General features: G+C 38.9%; 1 protein-coding gene across 10 annotated transcripts; it reads left to right on the top strand.

The window, feature by feature from the left end:
* The first annotated feature begins 3,226 nt into the window (after positions 1-3,226).
* On the top strand, positions 3,227-20,748 carry MACIR (macrophage immunometabolism regulator). Of its 10 annotated transcripts, XM_057738001.1 has the most exons (6): positions 3,766-3,822; positions 4,445-4,579; positions 5,035-5,137; positions 10,598-10,687; positions 11,580-11,693; positions 18,281-20,748. In XM_057738001.1, exon 6 carries the CDS (start codon positions 18,304-18,306, stop codon positions 18,925-18,927), a length of 624 nt encoding a protein of 207 aa, XP_057593984.1. In that variant the 5' UTR covers positions 3,766-3,822; positions 4,445-4,579; positions 5,035-5,137; positions 10,598-10,687; positions 11,580-11,693; positions 18,281-18,303; the 3' UTR covers positions 18,928-20,748. The 10 variants fall into 10 exon arrangements, with proteins under 10 accessions (XP_057593925.1, XP_057593994.1, XP_057593907.1 ...); XM_057737962.1 differs by lacking the exon at positions 11,580-11,693 and having other exon boundaries at positions 5,095-5,137; XM_057737933.1 differs by lacking the exon at positions 11,580-11,693.
* Positions 20,749-20,973: the final 225 nt, after the last annotated feature.

Below are 20,973 nucleotides of genomic sequence, written 5' to 3'. Positions count from 1 at the left end.
GAGTATACAGAAGTGAATCTTCCTAATGAAAAAACATAAGGATTTTGGCTAAGTGCTTGGGAATAACAAAATGCAATACTGTAGTAGGTTAATGATTAGGTAAAAAATTTACTTTATGTAATTTCTGAATAGACAGTAACAGTGTAATCAACACTGTTAACAGCTGGAAAGCATCAAGCTTTGACTGGTTGAGGACTTTAAAAACTGATATTTAAAATTTTATTTTCTGAGTAGGCATTAATTTTGCATGGTTCAAAATTCAAAATATACAAAAGAATATATAGTACAAGGTTGACTTCCTACCTCTGGTCCCTAGCCATCACCATTTCCTCCCTAGGAGCAACTAATATTTTTAACTTCCTGGCTATGCTTCTAAAAATATGTCCTAAATACGCAGATGTGTTGCTTTTAAACTCCTTCAGTTTTTAAAAACATGTTATTTTAAGATGACCGTATGTATGTTCACATGTGGTTATAGGAATAATACAGAGAGATGCATATACACTTTACCCAGTTTTCCCCAATGGTAATTTACAGGAGAAACTGCATAGTACTATACTATAGTTCAATATCACAACCAGGATACAGAACATTTACATAACCAAGGCTTCCTTGGCAGTAGCTGTCTCTCCTCTGTGGCTACAGCTTCCACCAGGGTGGCCTCTGGGCTCCAGTAACTCTGTCTCCTCCCTTTGTTTCTCCAGTTAGGGACTGCACTTGCTAATTTCTGGATTACCTCATCAACCCCTGTTTCTGTTTAGCTTCTGAGTTCTTCCATTCCTGTGTTGTCATTCCTTGCATCAACTGTCTTTGTTTGTAAATATCTGAAGTGGTCTTTATTTTCCCGGTTAGCCCCTGCCTGAAATAAGTGGATTTAGAGAAAAGGTGGTGATGTGGCATTTCTTGCACACCTGGCTTTGTAGTTTCTGTTTTCTATCCACTATGTTGTTATCAAATCTAACTATCCTGTTCTCCCAAACTGACTATTTGCTAGACGATACTATTTACATCAATGTATAATCCTTCCCAGACAACCGTAATTTTTTTTTTTTTTTATTTTGAGCGTGCCTTGCCGGATCTTAGTTTCCCCACCAGGGATCAAACCCATGCCCTCAGCAGTGAAAGCGGAGAGTCCTAACCACTGGAGTGCCAGGTAATTCCTGACAACCATCACTTTAAAGTGATTTTTCTGGGAAGGAGCCTTGAGGCAAAGATGTAACTTACAAAAGGGGTATTTGAGATGGCGTATCTGACTCCCAAGGTTCAGAAGGCCTTTCGGATCACAAGGTGTATCTACATTTGTGCCTAATTCTTTAATAAGCATGCTGTTTTTCTCTATAGATTGAACAGATCTTCACAGAACATGGGAAAGCTCTGTTCTGGGCTTCTGCATTACCCCCATCCCAGATCCTCCCTTCAGCCACCGCCCTTGCAAGCCACAACTGATCTGAATTGACAGTACCCCGTCAGAGTCTTTAGGTGGCATAGACACATCACGAGGGGCCACACATTAAGCTACGATCAGCCACTGACTGCCCAGTGAATTGGTTTATTGGGTGTTTGTGACACTCAAGAACTGACTGAAGTTTTGATTGGGGTGAAGTGTCAGGGCTAGGATGGGAGAACAAAGCACCACCCAGGGAGGAGGGCTATTTGGACACAATGCCCTCTCAAGAGGGATAGCCTAAAATCTCATAAATTTAAAGGCAAATCAGGACTTTACTGCTTTTGGCCAAAGAACATTGCCAACCTTTCAGAGCAAAGGGCAAGTACAAGGCATTCTTCTGCAAAGGTCGCAAGATTTCAGACAGAACAGAATGAAAGTAAGTTTCTGAATACAAAATATACTATGTTTTGGAGGTGGTTTATAAGAATGATCATCAGAACAATACACTACTGTGTCACACAGATTATAATCTGAAATAACTTTCAGTGTTCTCCTAAAGTACTGATGAAAAAAAAAGTCCATTCCTTTATGTATTCAATGCATTTTATGTTGTGCCAGGTTCTATATTTGAGAAGTTACACATATCTGTGTTAGAAATAATTTGTTTTCCTAAAATAGTTCTATAATCTTCCCATACATGTTTTAGGGCACATAAAGTATCATAAAATGTCTTCTATCTGAGGAGCCTCCAGACTCCTCACTATTGAAATAAGGGTGTGCAGAGTCATTTGTCTTTATAATTTCAGGGGCATATACATATTTTGGAACAAGTTTGAATCAACATTTGTTTACATTTGTATTAATTTACACCAAGATTATGCCTTTTATGTTCAGATAAAGTATTTTGTTAAAAAAAAAAAGAGAAGAAAGAACAACAAAAAACTCTCTTGGATTGAGACTGGAACACAAATTAGCAACGTTTATAACAATTCTGGGGTTCCACTGTCTGCTCAGCCCGTGTGTGTGTGTGTGTGTGTGTGTGTGTGTGTGTGTGTGTGTGTGTTTGTGTGTGTGGGGGTGGGGAGAGAGAGAGAGAGGGACACCTCGAGGAAATTAAGTTTTCTGTATCTTTAAAATGCGGATCATAATTGGTCACTCTTCTCACAGAATTGTTAAGGAGTGTAAATTAGAAAATGCATGTAAAAAGGCCTGGCACTCAGTGAGAGCTAAATAAATGTCAGTAACTATTCTTATCTCTGAGTTTGTTAACCGGTTTGGAAGAAGAGATGTACATGAATTGAAAATAGGAAAGAATGATCAAAGAAAAGAGTTTCTTACAAGAATGGAAAAGATCAAGTCTGAAGATTCAAGCAGGGGCTAATCAAATCAGAATCTGAATTTTACCCTCCGCCCCACATTCACTAGATAGTTAGCATTTTTCTAAGATTGACCCTATAATTTGTAAGTTCATGGGCTTCTAGTCTCCTCTACTGCTCAGTGCTGCGTCCTTAAAGCGGAGACTCACCAATGACAAACACAGCCACGCCACATAACTGGGGCAACCTAAGGGCTGCCAGGCCTGTGAGTGGGAGCTCTCGAATGGCTGTGCCGGGTTTGGACGGGACAAGGGGTGTTATGACTCCTCCTCCCCCTCAACCACCCCGGCCGGCAACGCCACCCCCCTCTCCCCCGTCCCCTCCCTCAAGCTCCTTAGCGCCTTTCTCTGGCAGGTCCGCCCTTCCTCAGGGTGTGTGAGCTGGGCGCAGGAGGCGGGCTCAGCGCTGACGGGCTGCGCCTCTGCAGCCAGAGCGAGGAGGGCGGGAAGGCGTGCGGCGGCGGCGGCGGTGGAGGAGGAGGAGAAGGAGGCGGGGACTACGGCGGGCGGTAGCTGGCGCCGAGCGCTGTGGGAGCGGAGAGGGTACCCGGCTGGCTCGGCTGGCGGCCTCAGCCCGGATCTCGGCGCCGCAAGCCTGCGCCTCGCCCGCCCTTGTCTTGGTCTCCGTGGCCCCAGGCACGGCGGAGGCGGCGGAGCTGTGGGCCATCGGTAGGTTGCATGGGGACGGCGGTTCTTTCTGCAACCTTTTGTGCTGCAGAAAAGGTGGTGGTGATGGGTGCGTGGGTGCGTGGGTTGGGGGGGTTGCCTTAGTCATCGATCCTCGGTGCCAGCCCCAGTTGCGGCGCCGCCCCTTCCTCCCTGCCTCGTGTCGGGGCCAGGCGCGCGGTGCCCGCGCGGTGCTGGGGAACCCGGGCCGGGCGGGCCTCCGGGATGGGTGGCGGGCGGCTTCAGCGGCCCCCGGCCTCTGCGGTCTGGTCTCCTGGCGCCCGAGTAGGGGGCTAGGGTCTGGTGGACTGGATGCGGCCCTGGCGGGGTGTCGGGAGCCCGCAGTTCCTTGGCCCAGGGGTGGGGTCGGAGACGCCGTGAGTGTGCAGCGCGTGTGAGTGAGGGTGTGGGGGCGTGCGCTCCTGGGTGCGCGCGGCGTGCGCTCGCCCGGGAGGTGCGGGACTCGGCGACCCGTCGCGCCTCTCCCGCGGTGCCGCGGTGCGGAAGTCTGGGCGCGCTGGCGCGCACGCTGGCTGCTCCTCCGCCGCCGTGTCCGCATAGCGGGGCCGCGGGCCTGGGAGCGCCGTTGAGAAGTAGCTCCTTCCCGGGCCTGCTGCGCCTCTGGCTGCTTGCCGGGGCCGCGCGCCGCGTGCGACTGCCCGGGCCAGATAGCTCCTCGGGGCCAGCCCCGGCGGCCTTATCTCGCCTGCCCTCCTCGTCCGCTCAGCAACCTGCGGGGCGAGGCCGTCCGGGAGCCCGCATCCAGCGCCCGCCGCGCGTCTGCAGGTGTGGCGGGGGCGGGCGGACCGGCCGTGGCCGGGGGCGCGCGTATGGATTGGCGCGGGGTGCTGGCCAGAAGCGAAAGCGGCAGATGTCGTTGGGCATCGCCGCCCTCGCCCCACCTGTCGCGGGTGGACTTTGGGCCAGGTGGGACACGGAGGAGAGGGGTTTCCAGGCGGGCGGCAGTCAGACCTTGAGAAGGCGGCCCCATTGTGAAGCTGCCAAACTCTCTCTAGTGGTGGAATCTGCAAATCTCTGCCAGAAAGGAGATGGGAACACGAAAGGAATGATGGCCCCGTCCCTTTCCCCTTGCAAGTGTTCCACATCCTTAGGGTCTCTCTGCTTCTCCAGCCACGCCAGTTTGCACCCGGGTAGGTGACTGATTTGTGTCGAGCCGAGATAGGTGCTCAGTGTGTGTGTGTGTGTGTATGGCTGTAGCGCACAGGTAAAACTGGGGCTGGGAACTTTTTAATCATTCGAGGAAAGAGGAGGAATGGAGGCAGTAGCGTTTTATAGCGTGCTCGCTACTCCTAGCCCAAAGAACAGTTCTTGCACAACATTTCTGACGTTTCTAGACCCTTCATTTTACGTTGTGTTTCTCAGATAAGCCATATTACAATTTAGAGTTGTGAGTTGCCTTGTTTATTTTTTTAACCGTGTAGGAGCAGGTTAGACACTAAGGAGATAGAAATGACCTCTTCTCAATGTTTATTTTCCCAGTCATTTCAAAGTACAGTATTGGTTATTATTGTGAAGCTTTTGGTAGTTTCTTAATTCAAGACCATGATTTATGCTTACACAGTTATACGTAATGAATGTTTCACAGATTTCTCAGTGTTTCTGTTATGTAACTGTATATGCATTATAAACTTAATAAAATGACCAGGATGAAATACAAGGATTAATGAGCCTGGAGACCTCTTGATTTGGTAAGAACTGGTTTTTAGAATATACTTCTGCCAGCATTTTAGGTTACTTAATTGTAAATGAGACTGTTTAGTAGTAACTCTTCCAGGATATAAGATACAGGGTATTTATTGACCTTACATAATGGTCAGTGATTTTTGTTTACTTTCTCCTGTATAATTTTGTATACTTTGGCGAGCTAGTGGGCACATTAACCCTTAAAAGTATTTGGTGTGGTGGGAGTAATAAAACCTTGTATACAGGATTTTTGATTTTTGGATTTTTTTTGCTGATTTATATCCTCTGGGAGAAAATCAGCTCTTTCCCTTCAGAGAGAGCCATGATTTTGTCACCAGCCTATCAAAATAAGCTCTTGGTTTTACGCTTTCCTCTGGAACGTTAGCCAATTCCACTGTGTACACCTGTCCCATTTCAGTTATGTTTCCTAAGGGGCAAATTTCTTGTAAAGACTGCATGTAGACCTGAAGTTCCAGTTACTGTCAGTCATATTTGTAGTGAAACTGAATTTTTTTCTAAAGGTAGAAGGATGATTTCACATAATGGTAAGACATTGGTAATCTAGCTTTAATTTCTACTAGTAGAAAGAAAATGAATGCTGCACTTTAAGGAATTTGCTATTCAAGGAACTGATATTAGAAAGAGAAACATTTTTTTCTTCTGAACAAATTATGGGTTGTCTTTCCAGGTTGATGTGGTTAATGATTTGTTTGTAAGGTCAAGGATGGTTTCAGAAATGTCACACCCTACTTAACAACTCTTCCTAAAAATTACTGATGATTTAGTTTTTATGAGTTGCAAATGGAAAAGTAAGATTATTTTAAAGTAACCTTTAAGATGAGCACATAGGTATAGCTAAGCATTTTTTTTTCTTTGTGAGTGTTGTACTTTGGCAGTTAAACCATTTTATTTCTGCTCAGTGTTCTGTTACTTGAGAGATGTTTTAGTGTTCTTTTTTATTATTAATCTTTGAGACTATTGGTAGCAAAATATTTTTATTAGTCTGAATGGAACTTTTAAAAATTGCTATTTTTGCTAAGTCCTTTTTCATTATTGGTCTCACCTCAAATAATTATTCTGAGGAAACTATCCGCTTCCATTTTTTTTCTTCTGTTTTGAGAGCTAGAATTAGAACCTATAACTTCTACTCTACCAGGTTTTTTTTGCCTAAAATTTATCTTGCTTTTCATAATATGACCTTTAATAATTTGTGAGATTTATTTACCAAAATTCTCAAGGGCTATATGCTAGCCAATGATTTTTGGAAGTGATATTTTGTTAAAATTTTTCATATTGCTATTTTGTTAATGGATCTATGATGAAGCTGGAGATTTGTGGCTTTTTTGTGTGTAAGGATTTTGTGTGGGCTTGAAAATTTCCATGTGGAGCTTCTGTATTTTGGGGAAAATCACTCCCTTTCGGTTCCTAATGCCATTCAGGTTTACTGTTATATGCATTATATTTATGTATTTCCATGTCTCTCTGTCTTCCGCTTTTTTATATTTGCACCAGTACCTGTGCAATGCTGGGACACAGTAAGACCCAAGAAATATTGTTGAATGAGTAGATGAATAATTGAATGGCTGAGTGGGTACACCCAAAGAAATAGTACTTGAAACTGTAAGGAAAGCCACTATGGAAGTAGAAGGGTTTTTCTTTCTTTTTAAATTATGAATTTCCTTTCCATTATTATATTATTACTTTTGAGTAGGATAATAATATGGTTACCGAACTGGGACACCTTTGAGAGATAAAGGGGGTGCTGTAGATAATTATGCCAGAGCACTAGCCATAAACTGAGACATATGGTCACTCTACTTTTAAAGGACATTCTTCTCTATCTTCCTGTGATATCTATCACCTTGCCTGAGAAAACTGGACACACTTGCTAGTTAATGTTTGTAAACTTTTCTGTTTGTAGAAGCTTCATTTGCAGTCAAATGTTGGGTGTCTTTTGTTTAGTCACCCATGGCTTCCCTTCCAGGGGCCTATGGATATCTCTTGGCCAGGCTTAATTTTTTCTATTTTCATTGCTTACAGGATAATGTCACAGGACTTTCAGTTGGTTTCAGCTGCTTGTAGCTGGAAGCATTGTATACTCTAGGCTTTGCTCTGTTTACTTCACTTTGTTTTTTATGCAGTATATAGTCCATCTTGTAAGAATTTCACGTGAGTTCTTTTCCCTCTGGTTGTTTTTGAAAGGAGATTCACTAATACTTTGCCAAAGCTTCATGTTTAAAACATTGTCCAAAATCAATTGCAAGTGTTAGAAATTTATAGATTTTAAAGTATTCTAAAAGTGTTATTTGGAAGGTATATATTTTGGGGACTTTTCAATTACAGGCTTTTAGTTGTTTCTAATGGGAGATGAGAGTAAAATCCTTATTATAATTTTTACTAGATTCTTTTATAGGCAATCTCTCAAAGAAGCTGTATTATACTAGTTTCTGATCTTGTTCTCCTTTTTTTAATATTTTGTTTCATCTTTATTGGAGTATAATTGCTTTACAGTGTTGTGTTAGTTTCTGCTGTACAAAAAAAAGTGAATCAGCTATGTGTATCCCCAATGACTGTTTTCTTTTTATTTTCATTTTTTCCTCTATTTCACCATCTCATCATCATCATCCTCTTAGTACCTGTGCATGGACAGTATGTAGTTACACACCAAACAGTAAGCAGGGTCAGAAATGAGTGAAAAATGGGGCAGAGTTCCTGCACCTTGGTTTCGCCCTGTGTTGCTCCCTTGGACTCTGTTTGTATTCTGTTTTTGGCTTGGCACTGGCATAATAGGGATAATCAGTTACTACACTTTGTTTACTATGAAATTACCAACCATTTCCTAGACTTCCACATCAGCCTTAGTGCAAGAGTTGGATAATTACTTTAAAGCTCCTCTGCTTTCAAATCCAGAATGAAGTTTTAGGTTGATTTTCCTTTTGGTATTGAAAAATATATTTTTCCAATGCATTTCAAAGCTCGAAAAGAACATATCACCAGAAACGTGGTGTGAATTATATGAAAGTTTGAGATTTTAGACTATCTTATGAATCTATTCTTTATTTAAAATTAAAAGTTTTTGATTTTTTTCTGATGTTCCTGTTTCTGGGTTTTCAGTCTAGATTTCTACAAGTCTAAATGAAATCTATCTCACTTTGTGATAGATGTAGCCCTGAGAAATTAAGCAGAGATATCTTTATGTATCAGGCATCCAACCATATGACGAGCAAATATCGGCTGATACATTTTTTCCTGCCTTAGAATTTATGATTTAAAAAAAATCTTCTAAGCTCTGAGGAGAAAGGGTCCATGATTTAGAATAGTTTTGTATAAGCTTGTCCTCTGTATGCTTTAGAATTCTAACATTTTTCATGTTGGAAATAACCCTAGAGTTAGTCATTAAAACTACCTCCCTCCAACCATTTCACAAACAAGGCAATAGAGCTTTTGAATAAAATTACCTTCCACACATTTAAAATAGGGTTCCACCTACAGAAATTAATATACATTTTTTAGGAACATGATTATTGTGTGAAAAGCTACACACTTGGGCTTATCACAAAACAGAGCCATGTGCTTTTTCAAAGCGATATCAGTGGGCCTTTGGAGCCAGACAAATTGAGGATCAGATTTTTGATCTGACTCTCAAATAGTATTACTTGAAGAAATACTTTATTTTTTTTTTTAATTTTATTTATTTATTTATTATTTTTGGGGGGGTACACCAAGTTCAATCATCTGTTTTTATACACATATCCCCATATTCCCTCCCTTCCTTGACTCCCCGCCCCTCGAGTCCCCCCCACCCTCCCCACCCCAATCCTCTAAGGCATCTTCCATCCTCGAGTTGGACTCCCTTTATTATACAACAACTTCCCACTGACTATCTATTTTACAGTTGGTAGTATATATATGTCTGTGCTACTCTCTTGCTTTGTCTCAGCTTCCCCTTCACCCCCCGCCCCCTCCCAAACCTCGAGTTTGAAGAAATACTTTAAAATGGGGATAATATTTTCCTGATAGGAATATGTATTTGTTAAGATTAAATGATATAAATTGCATATAGCTTTTGGCTTGTAGAAGGTGCTAAAAATTAAAAAAAAAAAAAAAAGTTTTTAAAATTTCCCTTCCGCATTAAAAATCCATTAACTTAAATAAGAAATCAGTTTGAACTTTGTAACATTAAGATTGGGGAGATTCTTTGGGGGTAATTATATTAAATAAAAAATTATTGTTAGGTAACAATTTTTGTTAGACCATAATTCATTTTGTGTAAAAACTAGAGGCTTCCTTGGTGGAGCAGACTTAATTATCTAGGTTTCTTGGTTACCCAATTTGAAAATAATTTGTGGCCAAAAAAAAAAAAAAAAAAGAAAGAAAGGTAAGGTGTCTGTAAACGGAATCTAAAGAACTTCCAAAGGTTGATAAACATGTTGGTTTCTCGGAATGACAGTTCTCAGTGTGTTAGCTCCTTCCAGGGTCAAGTGGAGGAAACAAATACTTTATTAACTCAGTAATAATCCATTTCCTTTGGATAAAACTCTTCTGTGCTGATAAGGAAAATAATAAAGTAAATCTTTTGGGGATGGATTTGAACTCATGCCACTTCAGGCTTTGTGCAACAGTATAGGTAAAGGGAACCTATTCAATACATTTGAGCCACCACTTGCCCCCAACAGGTTAAGCACAGCAGAAAACCCAACAACCAAAGTTTCCTCCCCAGGTAAGAGGTGAAAGGCACAGAAGAGGTGTTAGAAACTGTAAGCAGTGTAATAACTATAAAGAAGTGTTTTTCGAGTTCTCTTTAGAAAAAAATGTTTTTCCATGAGTCTTCCAGTCATTTGCCTCAGAGCAGTCTTAGGGAGGATTGTTGCTATTTTATGGCTCAAAAAGATAGACACCAAAGATTAATTGCATGATAATAACATCACACATTCGTAAAGGGCTTTGCCGCATGCAAAACATGTTCACCTACTTCTCATTTGATCTACATAACAACTTTACGAGGGAGGAAAGATGGAATTGTCCTCATTTTAAAAATTGCTACTTATGCAAGGGCAAGCAGCAGAGATCTTAGCAAGGCAAGGGCTAGGACTTTTTCTTTTGACCCTGGTCTCATCATTATTTTTTCCATAGGCTACTGTGAATCTGTTGAACACATGAATAGGATTTAGATGGTGGAACCAACATTTAAATCCCTAATTTTTCTTGGCTCTACTTTTAGTCTCCAGGTAGAGTTTAAGCCACAGAACCCAGAGGAACAAGCATGATAAAATGTTTGAGGTTGCATTTAGCTGAACAAACTCAAAATTACTTTAATTAATTAATATTGTATCCTTTGTAACCTGTACCTGGTGTTAGTACCTCCTGCTAGTTTCATCCTGTTTTGCAATTAGAATTGATATAATTGCTTTATAAGGTGTGATACTTGTTAAATTAAAGATTTATTTTTTATATTTCACGTTTAGTATCTGGCGTAGAGCAGAAAAATTATTATGCCTGTGTTCTCTTGGGACTCATTGGAAATTGTACAGTGACATCTTCTGGGATTTAGGCTGGTGAGTTCTATTTTGCTTTTTCTGTTTGTTAACCAGTTGTATGAACATAATATTATAATGTGTTTTAAGGACTATATAAACCAGATGAATATGAAGTGTCAGTATATTATTATAAACATATACTATAATTATGAAATTTTTAATCGTGAGAACTAAAATTATTATTACAATATGCTAACGTTATTATATTTGAAATGTTTGACTTTTTGATTGAGTATAGATTTTACTTTTCTCATTCTTGTAAGATAAAGGAGAACTTATGTAATAATATTTTGAAATATAGTATTTAAGAGGTAGTTGCTTTAATTTCAGGGAAATTTTAGTGAAAATGTCCAAAGACTGGAGAAATAATTTGCAGAAAGTTTGGTTGTGTATTATCATACATAAAGAATGGCAAACAGGTGACTGAAAGGAATATCATTTTCACTTAGTCGTTTCGCAGTTCACTGCAAGTGTGATGTTCCTTTTATCACATCATGAATTTAAACTGTTAAAAATAGGCAGTGCTGCTGTTCTCTTTCTTCAGTTGTCTTTTTTCAGTGTGTCTGTGTATCTGGGCTGACACAATTGTCCATGTAGCTCCAAGTCTTCGAAGGGGAAAAAATTTAATAATGATCTTTTTAGTATTTAAAAAATTATATTAGTGTGAGTTCATGCTTTGGTATGTTATTCTACTTGGTCAGTATCTTTGTAGGTCGTTTCTTTGAATCACAGTGGTTTTATAATAAGTGATTTCCACATTAGTCAGCAGCAGAATGATTCAAAAGAATGATGGGGGAAGAACAAACACTGTTGTTTCATTTCATACATATAACCTGTCATATTTATGAAGTGTATTTTAAGACATTGAAAAAATGGAAGCATAACTGAAATTTTCACTTTTGAGGAAAAGAGCAAGAAGTTTGAGAACTCTAAGTACAAAGGACTTTTAGAGGATATTGAATAAGAAATGAGGTGGCTGGGTCATTAACTCATGCAATTGAAGTAAAGCACAAAACAAGGAACAGTGAGTAGAAGCTACAGAATTGTGTGTGTGTCTGTATCTCTCCATACAGTATACATATATGTGTACATATGTATGTATGCATAGCTATAGGTGTACTTATATATGTAAATAAAGACATTCTAGCAGAGCTGCAAAAGGGGAAATGAACCAACTTGAGACGTAGTGAGTTACCTGTCATTGAAGGTGTTCAAACATAGATCGGACAACTGTTGAGATTCCTTCAGATTCTGGAATTATACAGTATCAGGTTTTTTTTTGTTTTTTTGTTTTTTTTTTTTTTGGCTGTAGCCTGTGGCATGTGGGATCGTAGTTCCCCAACCAGGGATTGAACCCGTGCCCCCTGCATTTAGAAGCATGGAGTTTTAACCACTGGACCGCCAGGGAAGTCCCTAAAAGGATTTTAAAGAATTTTAAAATTTGGAGGACCATCAGAAACTTGGTGTGACAGGCTTATTTTTAAAGTCAGGTTTATTGAAGTATAATTTATATACAGTAAAATTTCCCGTTTTAAGGTGTATAGTTTGACAAGTTTTGACAGTTGTATCCATTTGCATAGTGTCAATGTACAGAATGTTTTCACCCCCCCCAAATTCCCTTGTGCCCCATTGTACTCTGCCCTCTCCTCCCAGCCTCAGCCCTTGGCAGCCGTCCATTGATTTCTGTCCCAGCAGTTTTATCTTTTCCAGAATGTCATATAAATGGAATTGCACGGTATAGAACATTTTCTGTCTGCTGCTTTCACTTAGTGTAATCCTGGTTTGTTCCTGTTTGTTGCTGAATGGTATTCCATTTTGTGCATAGACCACAGGCTCTTTATCCGTTACCTAGTTGGTGGATGTTTGGATTGTTTCCGGGTTTTTTTTTTATGGTTATAATTGAAATTGTCATTTTTCATGTTTGGGTCTTTGTGTGAACATATATTTTCCTTTTGCTTATGTAAATAGCTACTGGTAAGGTGGATGGATTGTTTAATAAGCATTTATTTAACTTTACAAGAAATTGCCAAACTGTGTTCCAAAGCGGCTGTACCTGACAGAGGCTCCCAAGAAGCTAAAATAACTAAAGTATGTACAGATGAAGAAGCCCAGTTCTCATTCAGTGCAGATTTATTTATATTTTATATCCAGTTTTAACAAGTTTGGTTAGCAATGTTTTTTAAGCATACAATGGATTAGAAACAGTAAATTAGAAGGCCTTAGGTGGTTAGCAGTTGGAAGCAGCCGAAAATGGTATTCACTAATGTGACTATAATTACTGATTAAGAAAAAGAAGGCAGAAATGAGTGAAATTCTTCTATCTGATAAGTTCTGTCTGACAAGTTCCCAAATATGTCTGCATACTAGAATTACCTGGGGAATCTTTTAAATTTCAGAGCCCAGGCTACACCCCAGATGATTTAAATCACAGATTTGGGGTAGAACACAGACATCAGTATTTATTGAAGCTCCTCGGTTGTGTCAGGGTGTAGACAAGTTTGGGAATCGTGTGTAGAGGCACAGCATGACGTCATTGAAGGAGAACTGGACTTGGAACCAGGGGACCTGGAACTGCATGCCTGGCTCTGGGCAGACCCCTGCCTTCATGGCTTACATGTCTTCTTCTCTGAAACCAGAGGTTCCAGGAAGGTGAACTCCTAGATGATTGTGGCACTAAAACCAGGTGGTTCTAAATGTCCCTGGACTGATAATAGTCATGCTTAGGAAGGACTCTATTTCCCAAGGCATGACTCTGTTCTGAATTATTTGTTTTAGGTACCTCTTGAAAAGGATTTTGTTCACGTGATATTTTTGTTCTGTATATTTAGACAGTTATATTACATCTGTTTTGTCTTAAGTGGTGTTGCTATGTGTTGCTAAAAACAGGTCAAGCTTTTTGGAGCAGTTTTTTGATGACTGAGGGTGACTTTTTTTGATAAGCCTGATTTAAACAGAAAAAGCACCCGCAGAATGCAATACTTCTCAAAAAGAATTCTTTGCATACTGGTTGTGAAACTTATCAGCTATTTTCAGAGCGGGCCTAAGGAGCTGAGGCATCTAAGTTATATTTTCAAAATATTGCTTCTGGTGCCAAATGCATAGGAAGTTTGGTCTCTTGGAGGGTGTTCAGAGCTGAGTAAATTCCACACGGTCACAGTCTTTTGAATGTGCTGGTCTTGATGCACCAGGTTCCCCTACGTGTGTGTTGCAGTTTGGACTTTTTGCTTTAGTTTCAGCTAAACTTCACAGTGGTATGCTGTGCCCGATGTTTTTACAATGTACACTGTGTGCATTTTCGTAGTAAACATTAAAGTGTTTCCTTGTCTAACGTTGTCTAGTTTTGAATCCTTATATATTTCAAAGAAATAGAGTGGTGCCTGTGAACATTGCCAGGTCTTCCGTATGCTATGCAAATATACGTCAGTGCCACCGTTACTGATTGGATTGTGAGGGAATTTGATATTGAAGACCTTTAGGTGTCATTTAAAAATTATAGTTGTTCCTGATACTTGTTTATGAAACTCAGTTTTGAAAGCGTTGTTCAGCTACAAGTTGACTTTTTTATGCTCGTTGCATTTTCTATTCTAGACTCTTTATTCCACAGAATATTGCTGCTTCTGGTATCATAACAATAGTTTCTATTTTCTGTTTCTAGTTTTTATATTTGGCTTAAACTACATGTGAAAGGCATTAATGGCAGCAGTAAGGGTCTCTGTTGTTGGTCTCTGATTTGTAGTGCTCTGTGGTGCAGAAGTTAACATTGGGCCTGATTTCTTGGTTCACATTTATTCTTATTGATGCAGTGGGTGTGATGCCTGTTGCATATACTTGAAATATTTACAGAAAGTGCTTTGTAATTGTTTATCTTGGCAGTATTTTTTTCTTTTGATAAAAGTTTTATTTTGGAATATAAAACAAAATGCTTAGTCACGAACATTGTTAAAAATAACAAACCCATAAGCGGAGTTTTCATGGTAAAATATGAAGAATATACTGCTAACACAGGCTATAGCCAATGTAGTTAGGGTAGCCAAGTTTCCTGATGAGTGCCTTTTAATAAGAAATTTTGCAGTGAAAATTATTGGACATTTACATGTGCTGACTTTGAGACCTTTCAGTCTTTATTGTCTTTTGCATCACCCCTGTTTTTTAGAATTTGGGGACTCCTCCCTCTTCAAATGGGACAGTACCTACATCACTTCTGACCATTTAAAAGATAACTAAACATTGATTGTGTAACTGCTCTCAGGATCTTGGTCCAATATTTAAATCTAGTCAGGAAATTCTCAGCAGTTTAATAGCCTAAAAAGTTTTGTTTTTAGTCACATTGAAGAATGGAAGGTTATGCTGCTTAGTTAACATTCTACCCAGCTAAAAATGAAATATTTACTTACCAATCAGCTAGTGTCCACATAGCTTTCTTAGTGCCACACAGTAGATGTTCTTTTGGAGGGCAAAATATAACTCAAAAGGATAACTTTTTAAAAAAATCCAAGCAATTTGCAGAGTCCTGGTTGCACCATTCGTATTCCTACATGAATATCAAGATCTGAAGATGTTCTTGTGTACAGGACAGTATGCTGCAGGGACCATGAAACCACCTCAGAGAGCTGTTAGTTTTGAGAATATGCAATTGTTTGGAGCAGAAGTACTGATGTTTTATAACTAAAAGTGCAGTTTTCCAGTCCTTAGAATTACTCATCAGAGGTTTAGCAGGTAGCAGCTATTATGTATGTAATATTTAAAACGAGCATTTTCATGTTCCAATACAGCAGGATTCTCATTCAGAAGTTTTACATGGAATATTGATCCTTAGGTACTATGTTAAATATTTTTGTTAGAGGATACTAGAAATGCTTATTTCTTTGTTTCTGGTTAAGTAGTGTTTTCTACAGGGAGTGTTTGTTTACATTAGTAAAATGTAGTAGATTTCTTATACATGGTAGGTTTTCTTAAAGTATGGTCGGCTGCTTGGTTGAAATTTCCAGAGTTCTTAAACTACAGTTTCTACTTAGCAATTTAGGTTAAATCATTGTTTATCAGGTTAGATGTCTGAAGATCCTGTTGGATAGTTTTACCCAAGCCAGGTGATAATTTTTATAGTGTTTTGGCTGCTGGAAACTTTTAGTCATACTTATTCATCTAAGAATAGTGTCTATTACTTGTCACATCAAATCTTGACCTTTATACATTGCCTCACTCACTTTCTTCACTTTTCTAATTTTCTGGGTACTTATTTTCAAGCTGGTATATAATTTCTGACCTTTTTTTCTCAAACCTTTGTATGCTGCTATTCATTATCCTCAACCCCTCTTAGAGATTCTAATAATTCCTCTTGGTTTGCCTTGATGCAGCAGGATTGGCTTAGTGAGAGGGCAAGCTTTTGATGATCACGTTGACCAGAGAAACCTGTGCCCACTCTTCTTTACTGTGACTTTGTACACCGTTTGCTTGCTTAGTAATTTTTATACTAAGGGACAGCTAAGATGACTTCTGGTTTAGCTTCTTTTTGAATTATCACCCAATTCAGAATGGGTGAGGTATGAATTCATGAATTTCAGAAAGTTTATAATATACCAGATGGGAATGCAGTAAGGTGACTGGTGGAAATCCATGGACTGTCATGGATTGCCAGATTTGGAAGAAACCTAGACCTGTGTGTCACCACCTGGGTAACTCTCCTTGGGTGGGGTGCCTGGTCTCCATCTCCTCCACAGCCCTGATTATTTAGGCCTCACCGACCCTCCTGTCCTTCTCTTTCAGAATGCAATACGAGAGAAACACTTCCCGCCTGTAGCTGCCTGTCAGGTTAGGTGTGTTGGAGGCCTTGGATCTGTCCTCTTGTGCTCTTTCTGGACTGCAGAATTACTGAGAAAGGAAGGATTAATTTGTCATTTGGCTTAAAGTAAATGTTTGTTCAGCAGAAAATCTGTTGAGGCTTCATATGGCCCTCTAAAGTTTATTAGATGAGAAATCTTCAGGTTTTTGCATGCATATTGAAGTAGGTGGTAGGCACCTCCTATTCCCATCCTCTCAATAGAGAAATAAATTATACAATTAAATATAAATGTATTTTTACATTAAGAAAATAGAATAAAGGCAATTAATTTAAACCTAGACGTGTTGAGGGACTAAGGTATTTTGGTTAAATTAAAATTGGAAGTCTAAGATTTAGAGTAAAAAGTAAGTAAGCAAAACTATGTGGATCCCTTTGGCGTTTGTTTTATCTCAGGAATCATTTTTAATATTAGTTTTCAGTTGTGCTAGAGATGTGTGGAGCATAGTGAGGACAGGATGGCATCTAGTAACTTCTTCATAGTCTTGGTTTATTTATTTCCTAATGAAGGGAGAGAAAATACAGCATGCACATAAAGAAATAAGGTTGGGGCTTGTTTTTTTTTTTTTTTTAAGCTTTCTGATTGCTTGGATTTTAAATGAATAACCAAATTTTAGAAAATGACCCAGTTAGGAAAAGGTTATTTGTTTTACAAAGGGATTCGTGAGAGTTATTTAATATAATAGCCTTTTTCAGTAGATGTTTAATCTTAAAATCATGTTATTTTTTGACGTTATTAGTTGACATTTTAATTAGTGATCTGAGACATTTAAAACTGTTCTATCTACTTCTAACTGAAGATCAAGTAGAAATAAAGTTTATCAGAAGTGACATTGTCACTCAGTTTCCCTTTGTATTTTATTTTTCAAAATTTGATGTATCTACAAGTTTCTAGGAACCTGGCCGTTGTTTGTGGTGTTTCTTGTTCCTGGGATTTTCCAAATTATGTAATATGCTCATTGTCATGAATAATGTTAGTATTCATTGTGAATTGTTCTGCCATTTACTAAACGATTCAAAAGTGCAGTGTCTTAGGTGTTGCAGAATAAAATAACTCTCAAGTCTTTGGTTTATTTTATGATTAAATAGTCACATTTTTATGTATGTGTAATAGTAAAAATGGCCTGATTTACTGGATTTAGGATTAACTTTTAAACTACAAAATGGTTTTCTTTAAATAATTGATTGGCGATATGGGAGAAGGAACATTTACAAGGTTTGTGGGAACCTTCCCTTCCCTTAAAAATTTTTTTTAGGTCTAGGTTGGATTCTTTGGAGAAATTGATCAGTGTTTATCTTTTATTTTGTACCCCTTAAACACAGTTGAAAAGTTAATTTTAAAGTTAATTTTCATGTTGGAAATAGTTTGCGGATTCTTGTGAAATTGTGTGTGATTATTTTCTTTGCTTCATTTAGGTTGAGTTCTGTATTTGATTTGCTTAATAATTGCATCAAGGAATAAACTTTGTGTGATTGAATGGAGTGCTGCATTTAGAGAAGTATTGTTGTTTTCTGTTTGCTTCTCCATATGAACCTTTTAGTAGTCCTTCAGATTTTAATTTAACCTGCTTTTGAGTTCTTGAAGGCAGAGAAGTCGTAGTCATTTCATGCCTGCTGTGGAACGTTTAATAGACATAGATAAAAATCTGTCAGTTGTACATCGACTGCTTCTCAGGCCAGTGTTATTTCATGCTCCCTGAGCCCCCTGAAACGATCCAGCTTGGCCCGAGGTTCCGAGCATAATACTCTTCTAATCTGAGTCTGTCTGCTTTTAGGAGTGTGCAGACTGGTGCCTAAAATGGAAGTAGATGTTAATGGAGAGTCCAGAAGTACCCTGACCACCCTGCCCTTGCCCGTGGCCGAGGCGAGCTCCCCGGGAAAGGCAGAGGCAGAGAAGCCCCGCTGCTCCAGCACTCCATGCTCGCCGATGCGCCGGACTGTGTCAGGCTACCAGATCCTCCACATGGACTCTAACTATTTGGTTGGCTTCACGACTGGTGAGGAACTCCTGAAGTTAGCCCAGAAGTGCACAGGAGGTGAAGAGAGTAAGGGAGAAGCGGTGCCTTCCTTGCGCTCCAGACAGCTGGATGGAGGACTTGCTCGTTCCTCTCGTTTGTATAAAACCAGAAGTAGGTACTACCAGCCATATGAGATTCCAGCTGTCAATGGCAGGAGGCGAAGGCGGATGCCCAGCTCGGGAGACAAGTGCACTAAATCTTTACCTTATGAACCTTATAAGGCCCTCCATGGGCCCCTGCCTCTTTGTCTTCTTAAAGGTAAGAGGGCTCACTCCAAATCTCTGGACTACCTCAATCTAGATAAAATGAACATCAAGGAGCCAGCTGACACAGAAGTGCTACAGTACCAGCTTCAACACCTAACCCTCAGAGGGGACCGTGTGTTTGCTAGGAATAATACATGAGTGACTTGCAGAGAGGGTAAACCTGCTTAGGTCAGCCTACACTTGGATAGAAAATTCCACTCTGTACAGGACTCTTTACATTATAGATGGTTAAATCAGCTAAGTGTTCCTGGCACGTTAAAATTGGATCAAGTTTTGAATACGGGAATGAAATCACAGGTACTTGAGGGGAAATCATTCTAGAGCACGCAACTGCAAGGAAGACAGAATGTTAACCATTAGTTTGTATAGCTTTTTAGCTAGGGAAAAAAGCCTTTGGTACAGTAATATCATCTTTAAAATTCTGATACTCAAATTTGGGATGTTATCTGCTTGGTTGTTGCTGACTTGGTATGATTCATTAGAAATTTATATCTTAAGTACTCAAGTACTTCTTTAATCTCTGTATTTTACTATAAAATATATGTAATGATTTGTTTTATGAAATTTAGAACTTGAACATTGCTAAATTGGACCACTTTTTATTTTTAAATATTGAGTTTAAATATTTTATAACTGGTTTTGCACTGAAAAAATTAACATTTCAGATTGACAAGAGAATAATCTTCACTTGCCTCAATAATATTGAGCAATGAATTTTTTATTTCCGCATGGAAAGTTATTGATCTCTATGGCTGTAAAATATTTCTTTATAGCGTTATTAAAGTGTGTCTTAATAAAATTAAATTTGGGATACAAAGTATTTATTTTACAATGGGTGGGGGGAAGCTTTACTGGAAAGTTTCCAATATGAAGTTTTCATAAGTTGAAAAAGTTCCCTTAGTGCTTATTTTCTCATTTAAAATTCATCTGGAACTTTAAAATGGAAAGGATTCTTTAAATTGTGGATTATAGGCATAATACTGTTTGCATCTGAATGTTCTGTAAGTGAATGGAACTCTTAATAGAGGATCTCATGATTTCTACTATCGAATGCTTAAACTAAGTATGAAGTGATACCATTCAGCATGGCATTGGGTCATTCCAGTTTTAGTTCTGTGCAGCACAGGCACTCATTATTGAAATTCCAGTTTCTAGGATTAGTGCAAGAGCCTAAAGTGCGTCTACAGTTTTAATGGGTTAATCCTGGATTACTTAACAATTTATGTCAATTGCACTGGTTTAATTTGTTGCTAAAGAAATAATGCCCTGGCTTTAGTAACAAATACAGCTCAACTATTCTTGAATATATTTTGAAAAAAAAAAAATGTATGTAACTTACCTTTTGTAAAAGTTTCTATTTCTTTTTTTCTTTTTTGACTCTTGAAGGTGCAATTTATTACCGAATTGGCATTTCTGGCAGCACAGACCTGCTTATTTTAAGTTTTAATTGGGGGGCTATGAGTTTCTAAGGTGTTAGCAATCTTGCTTATAAAATAAGAACACCTTTTAATTAAGTGAGTAGGTCATTCCTGGTGCAGTTGTGACTTTTCTTTAGCCAGAATGAATCACAAACTCTATTTAGAGCAGAATAAGTGTTAGAAAACCCTAGGAACTCTTAATCAACATTTATTATACTTTCACTGAGGCGAATCATGTGAAAGAGCCATGGTGAAGTTGGCCCATATCTTACTGAGTTGATCAGATTTCTTGGAGGGCTGAAAATTTTGAGCTGTTATACATTTTAGGGTAAATTGCACCTTTGTAACATATTGTATTGACTAATGATCACTAAGATTAACTATATCTATACAGTCATTAGTTTGACAAGAAATAGAATCCTGTCAGATGCCAAAGAGTTGGGATTTTTACGTTTAATGATTAAACACCATTATTTATTGATGATTTACCCTGTGGAACTGTATTATTTCTAACTATGAAATAAAAGGGTGATGTAAACACACATTGTTGTGTTGTGCTTTAACAAGATCCACCATCAACAGGCCAGTTACTGTTCAAGGATTCGCTGAAGCACTTATTTTTCGATTCTGTTTTTGTTAAAGAAAATAAAATAATTATTTTGCATTTGGTGCTCATTCACATTTCAAGGTAAAGGATATATTCATGGTAATGATAATGTGTTCAGTCACATAGCTGTGTGACTGTGATATCTGTCTCTGCCCATGC

Source organism: Hippopotamus amphibius, chromosome 1, assembly GCF_030028045.1.
Source record: "Hippopotamus amphibius kiboko isolate mHipAmp2 chromosome 1, mHipAmp2.hap2, whole genome shotgun sequence".
Classification (NCBI taxonomy): domain Eukaryota; kingdom Metazoa; phylum Chordata; class Mammalia; order Artiodactyla; family Hippopotamidae; genus Hippopotamus; species Hippopotamus amphibius.
This window is presented reverse-complemented; position numbering and strand designations above follow the sequence as displayed.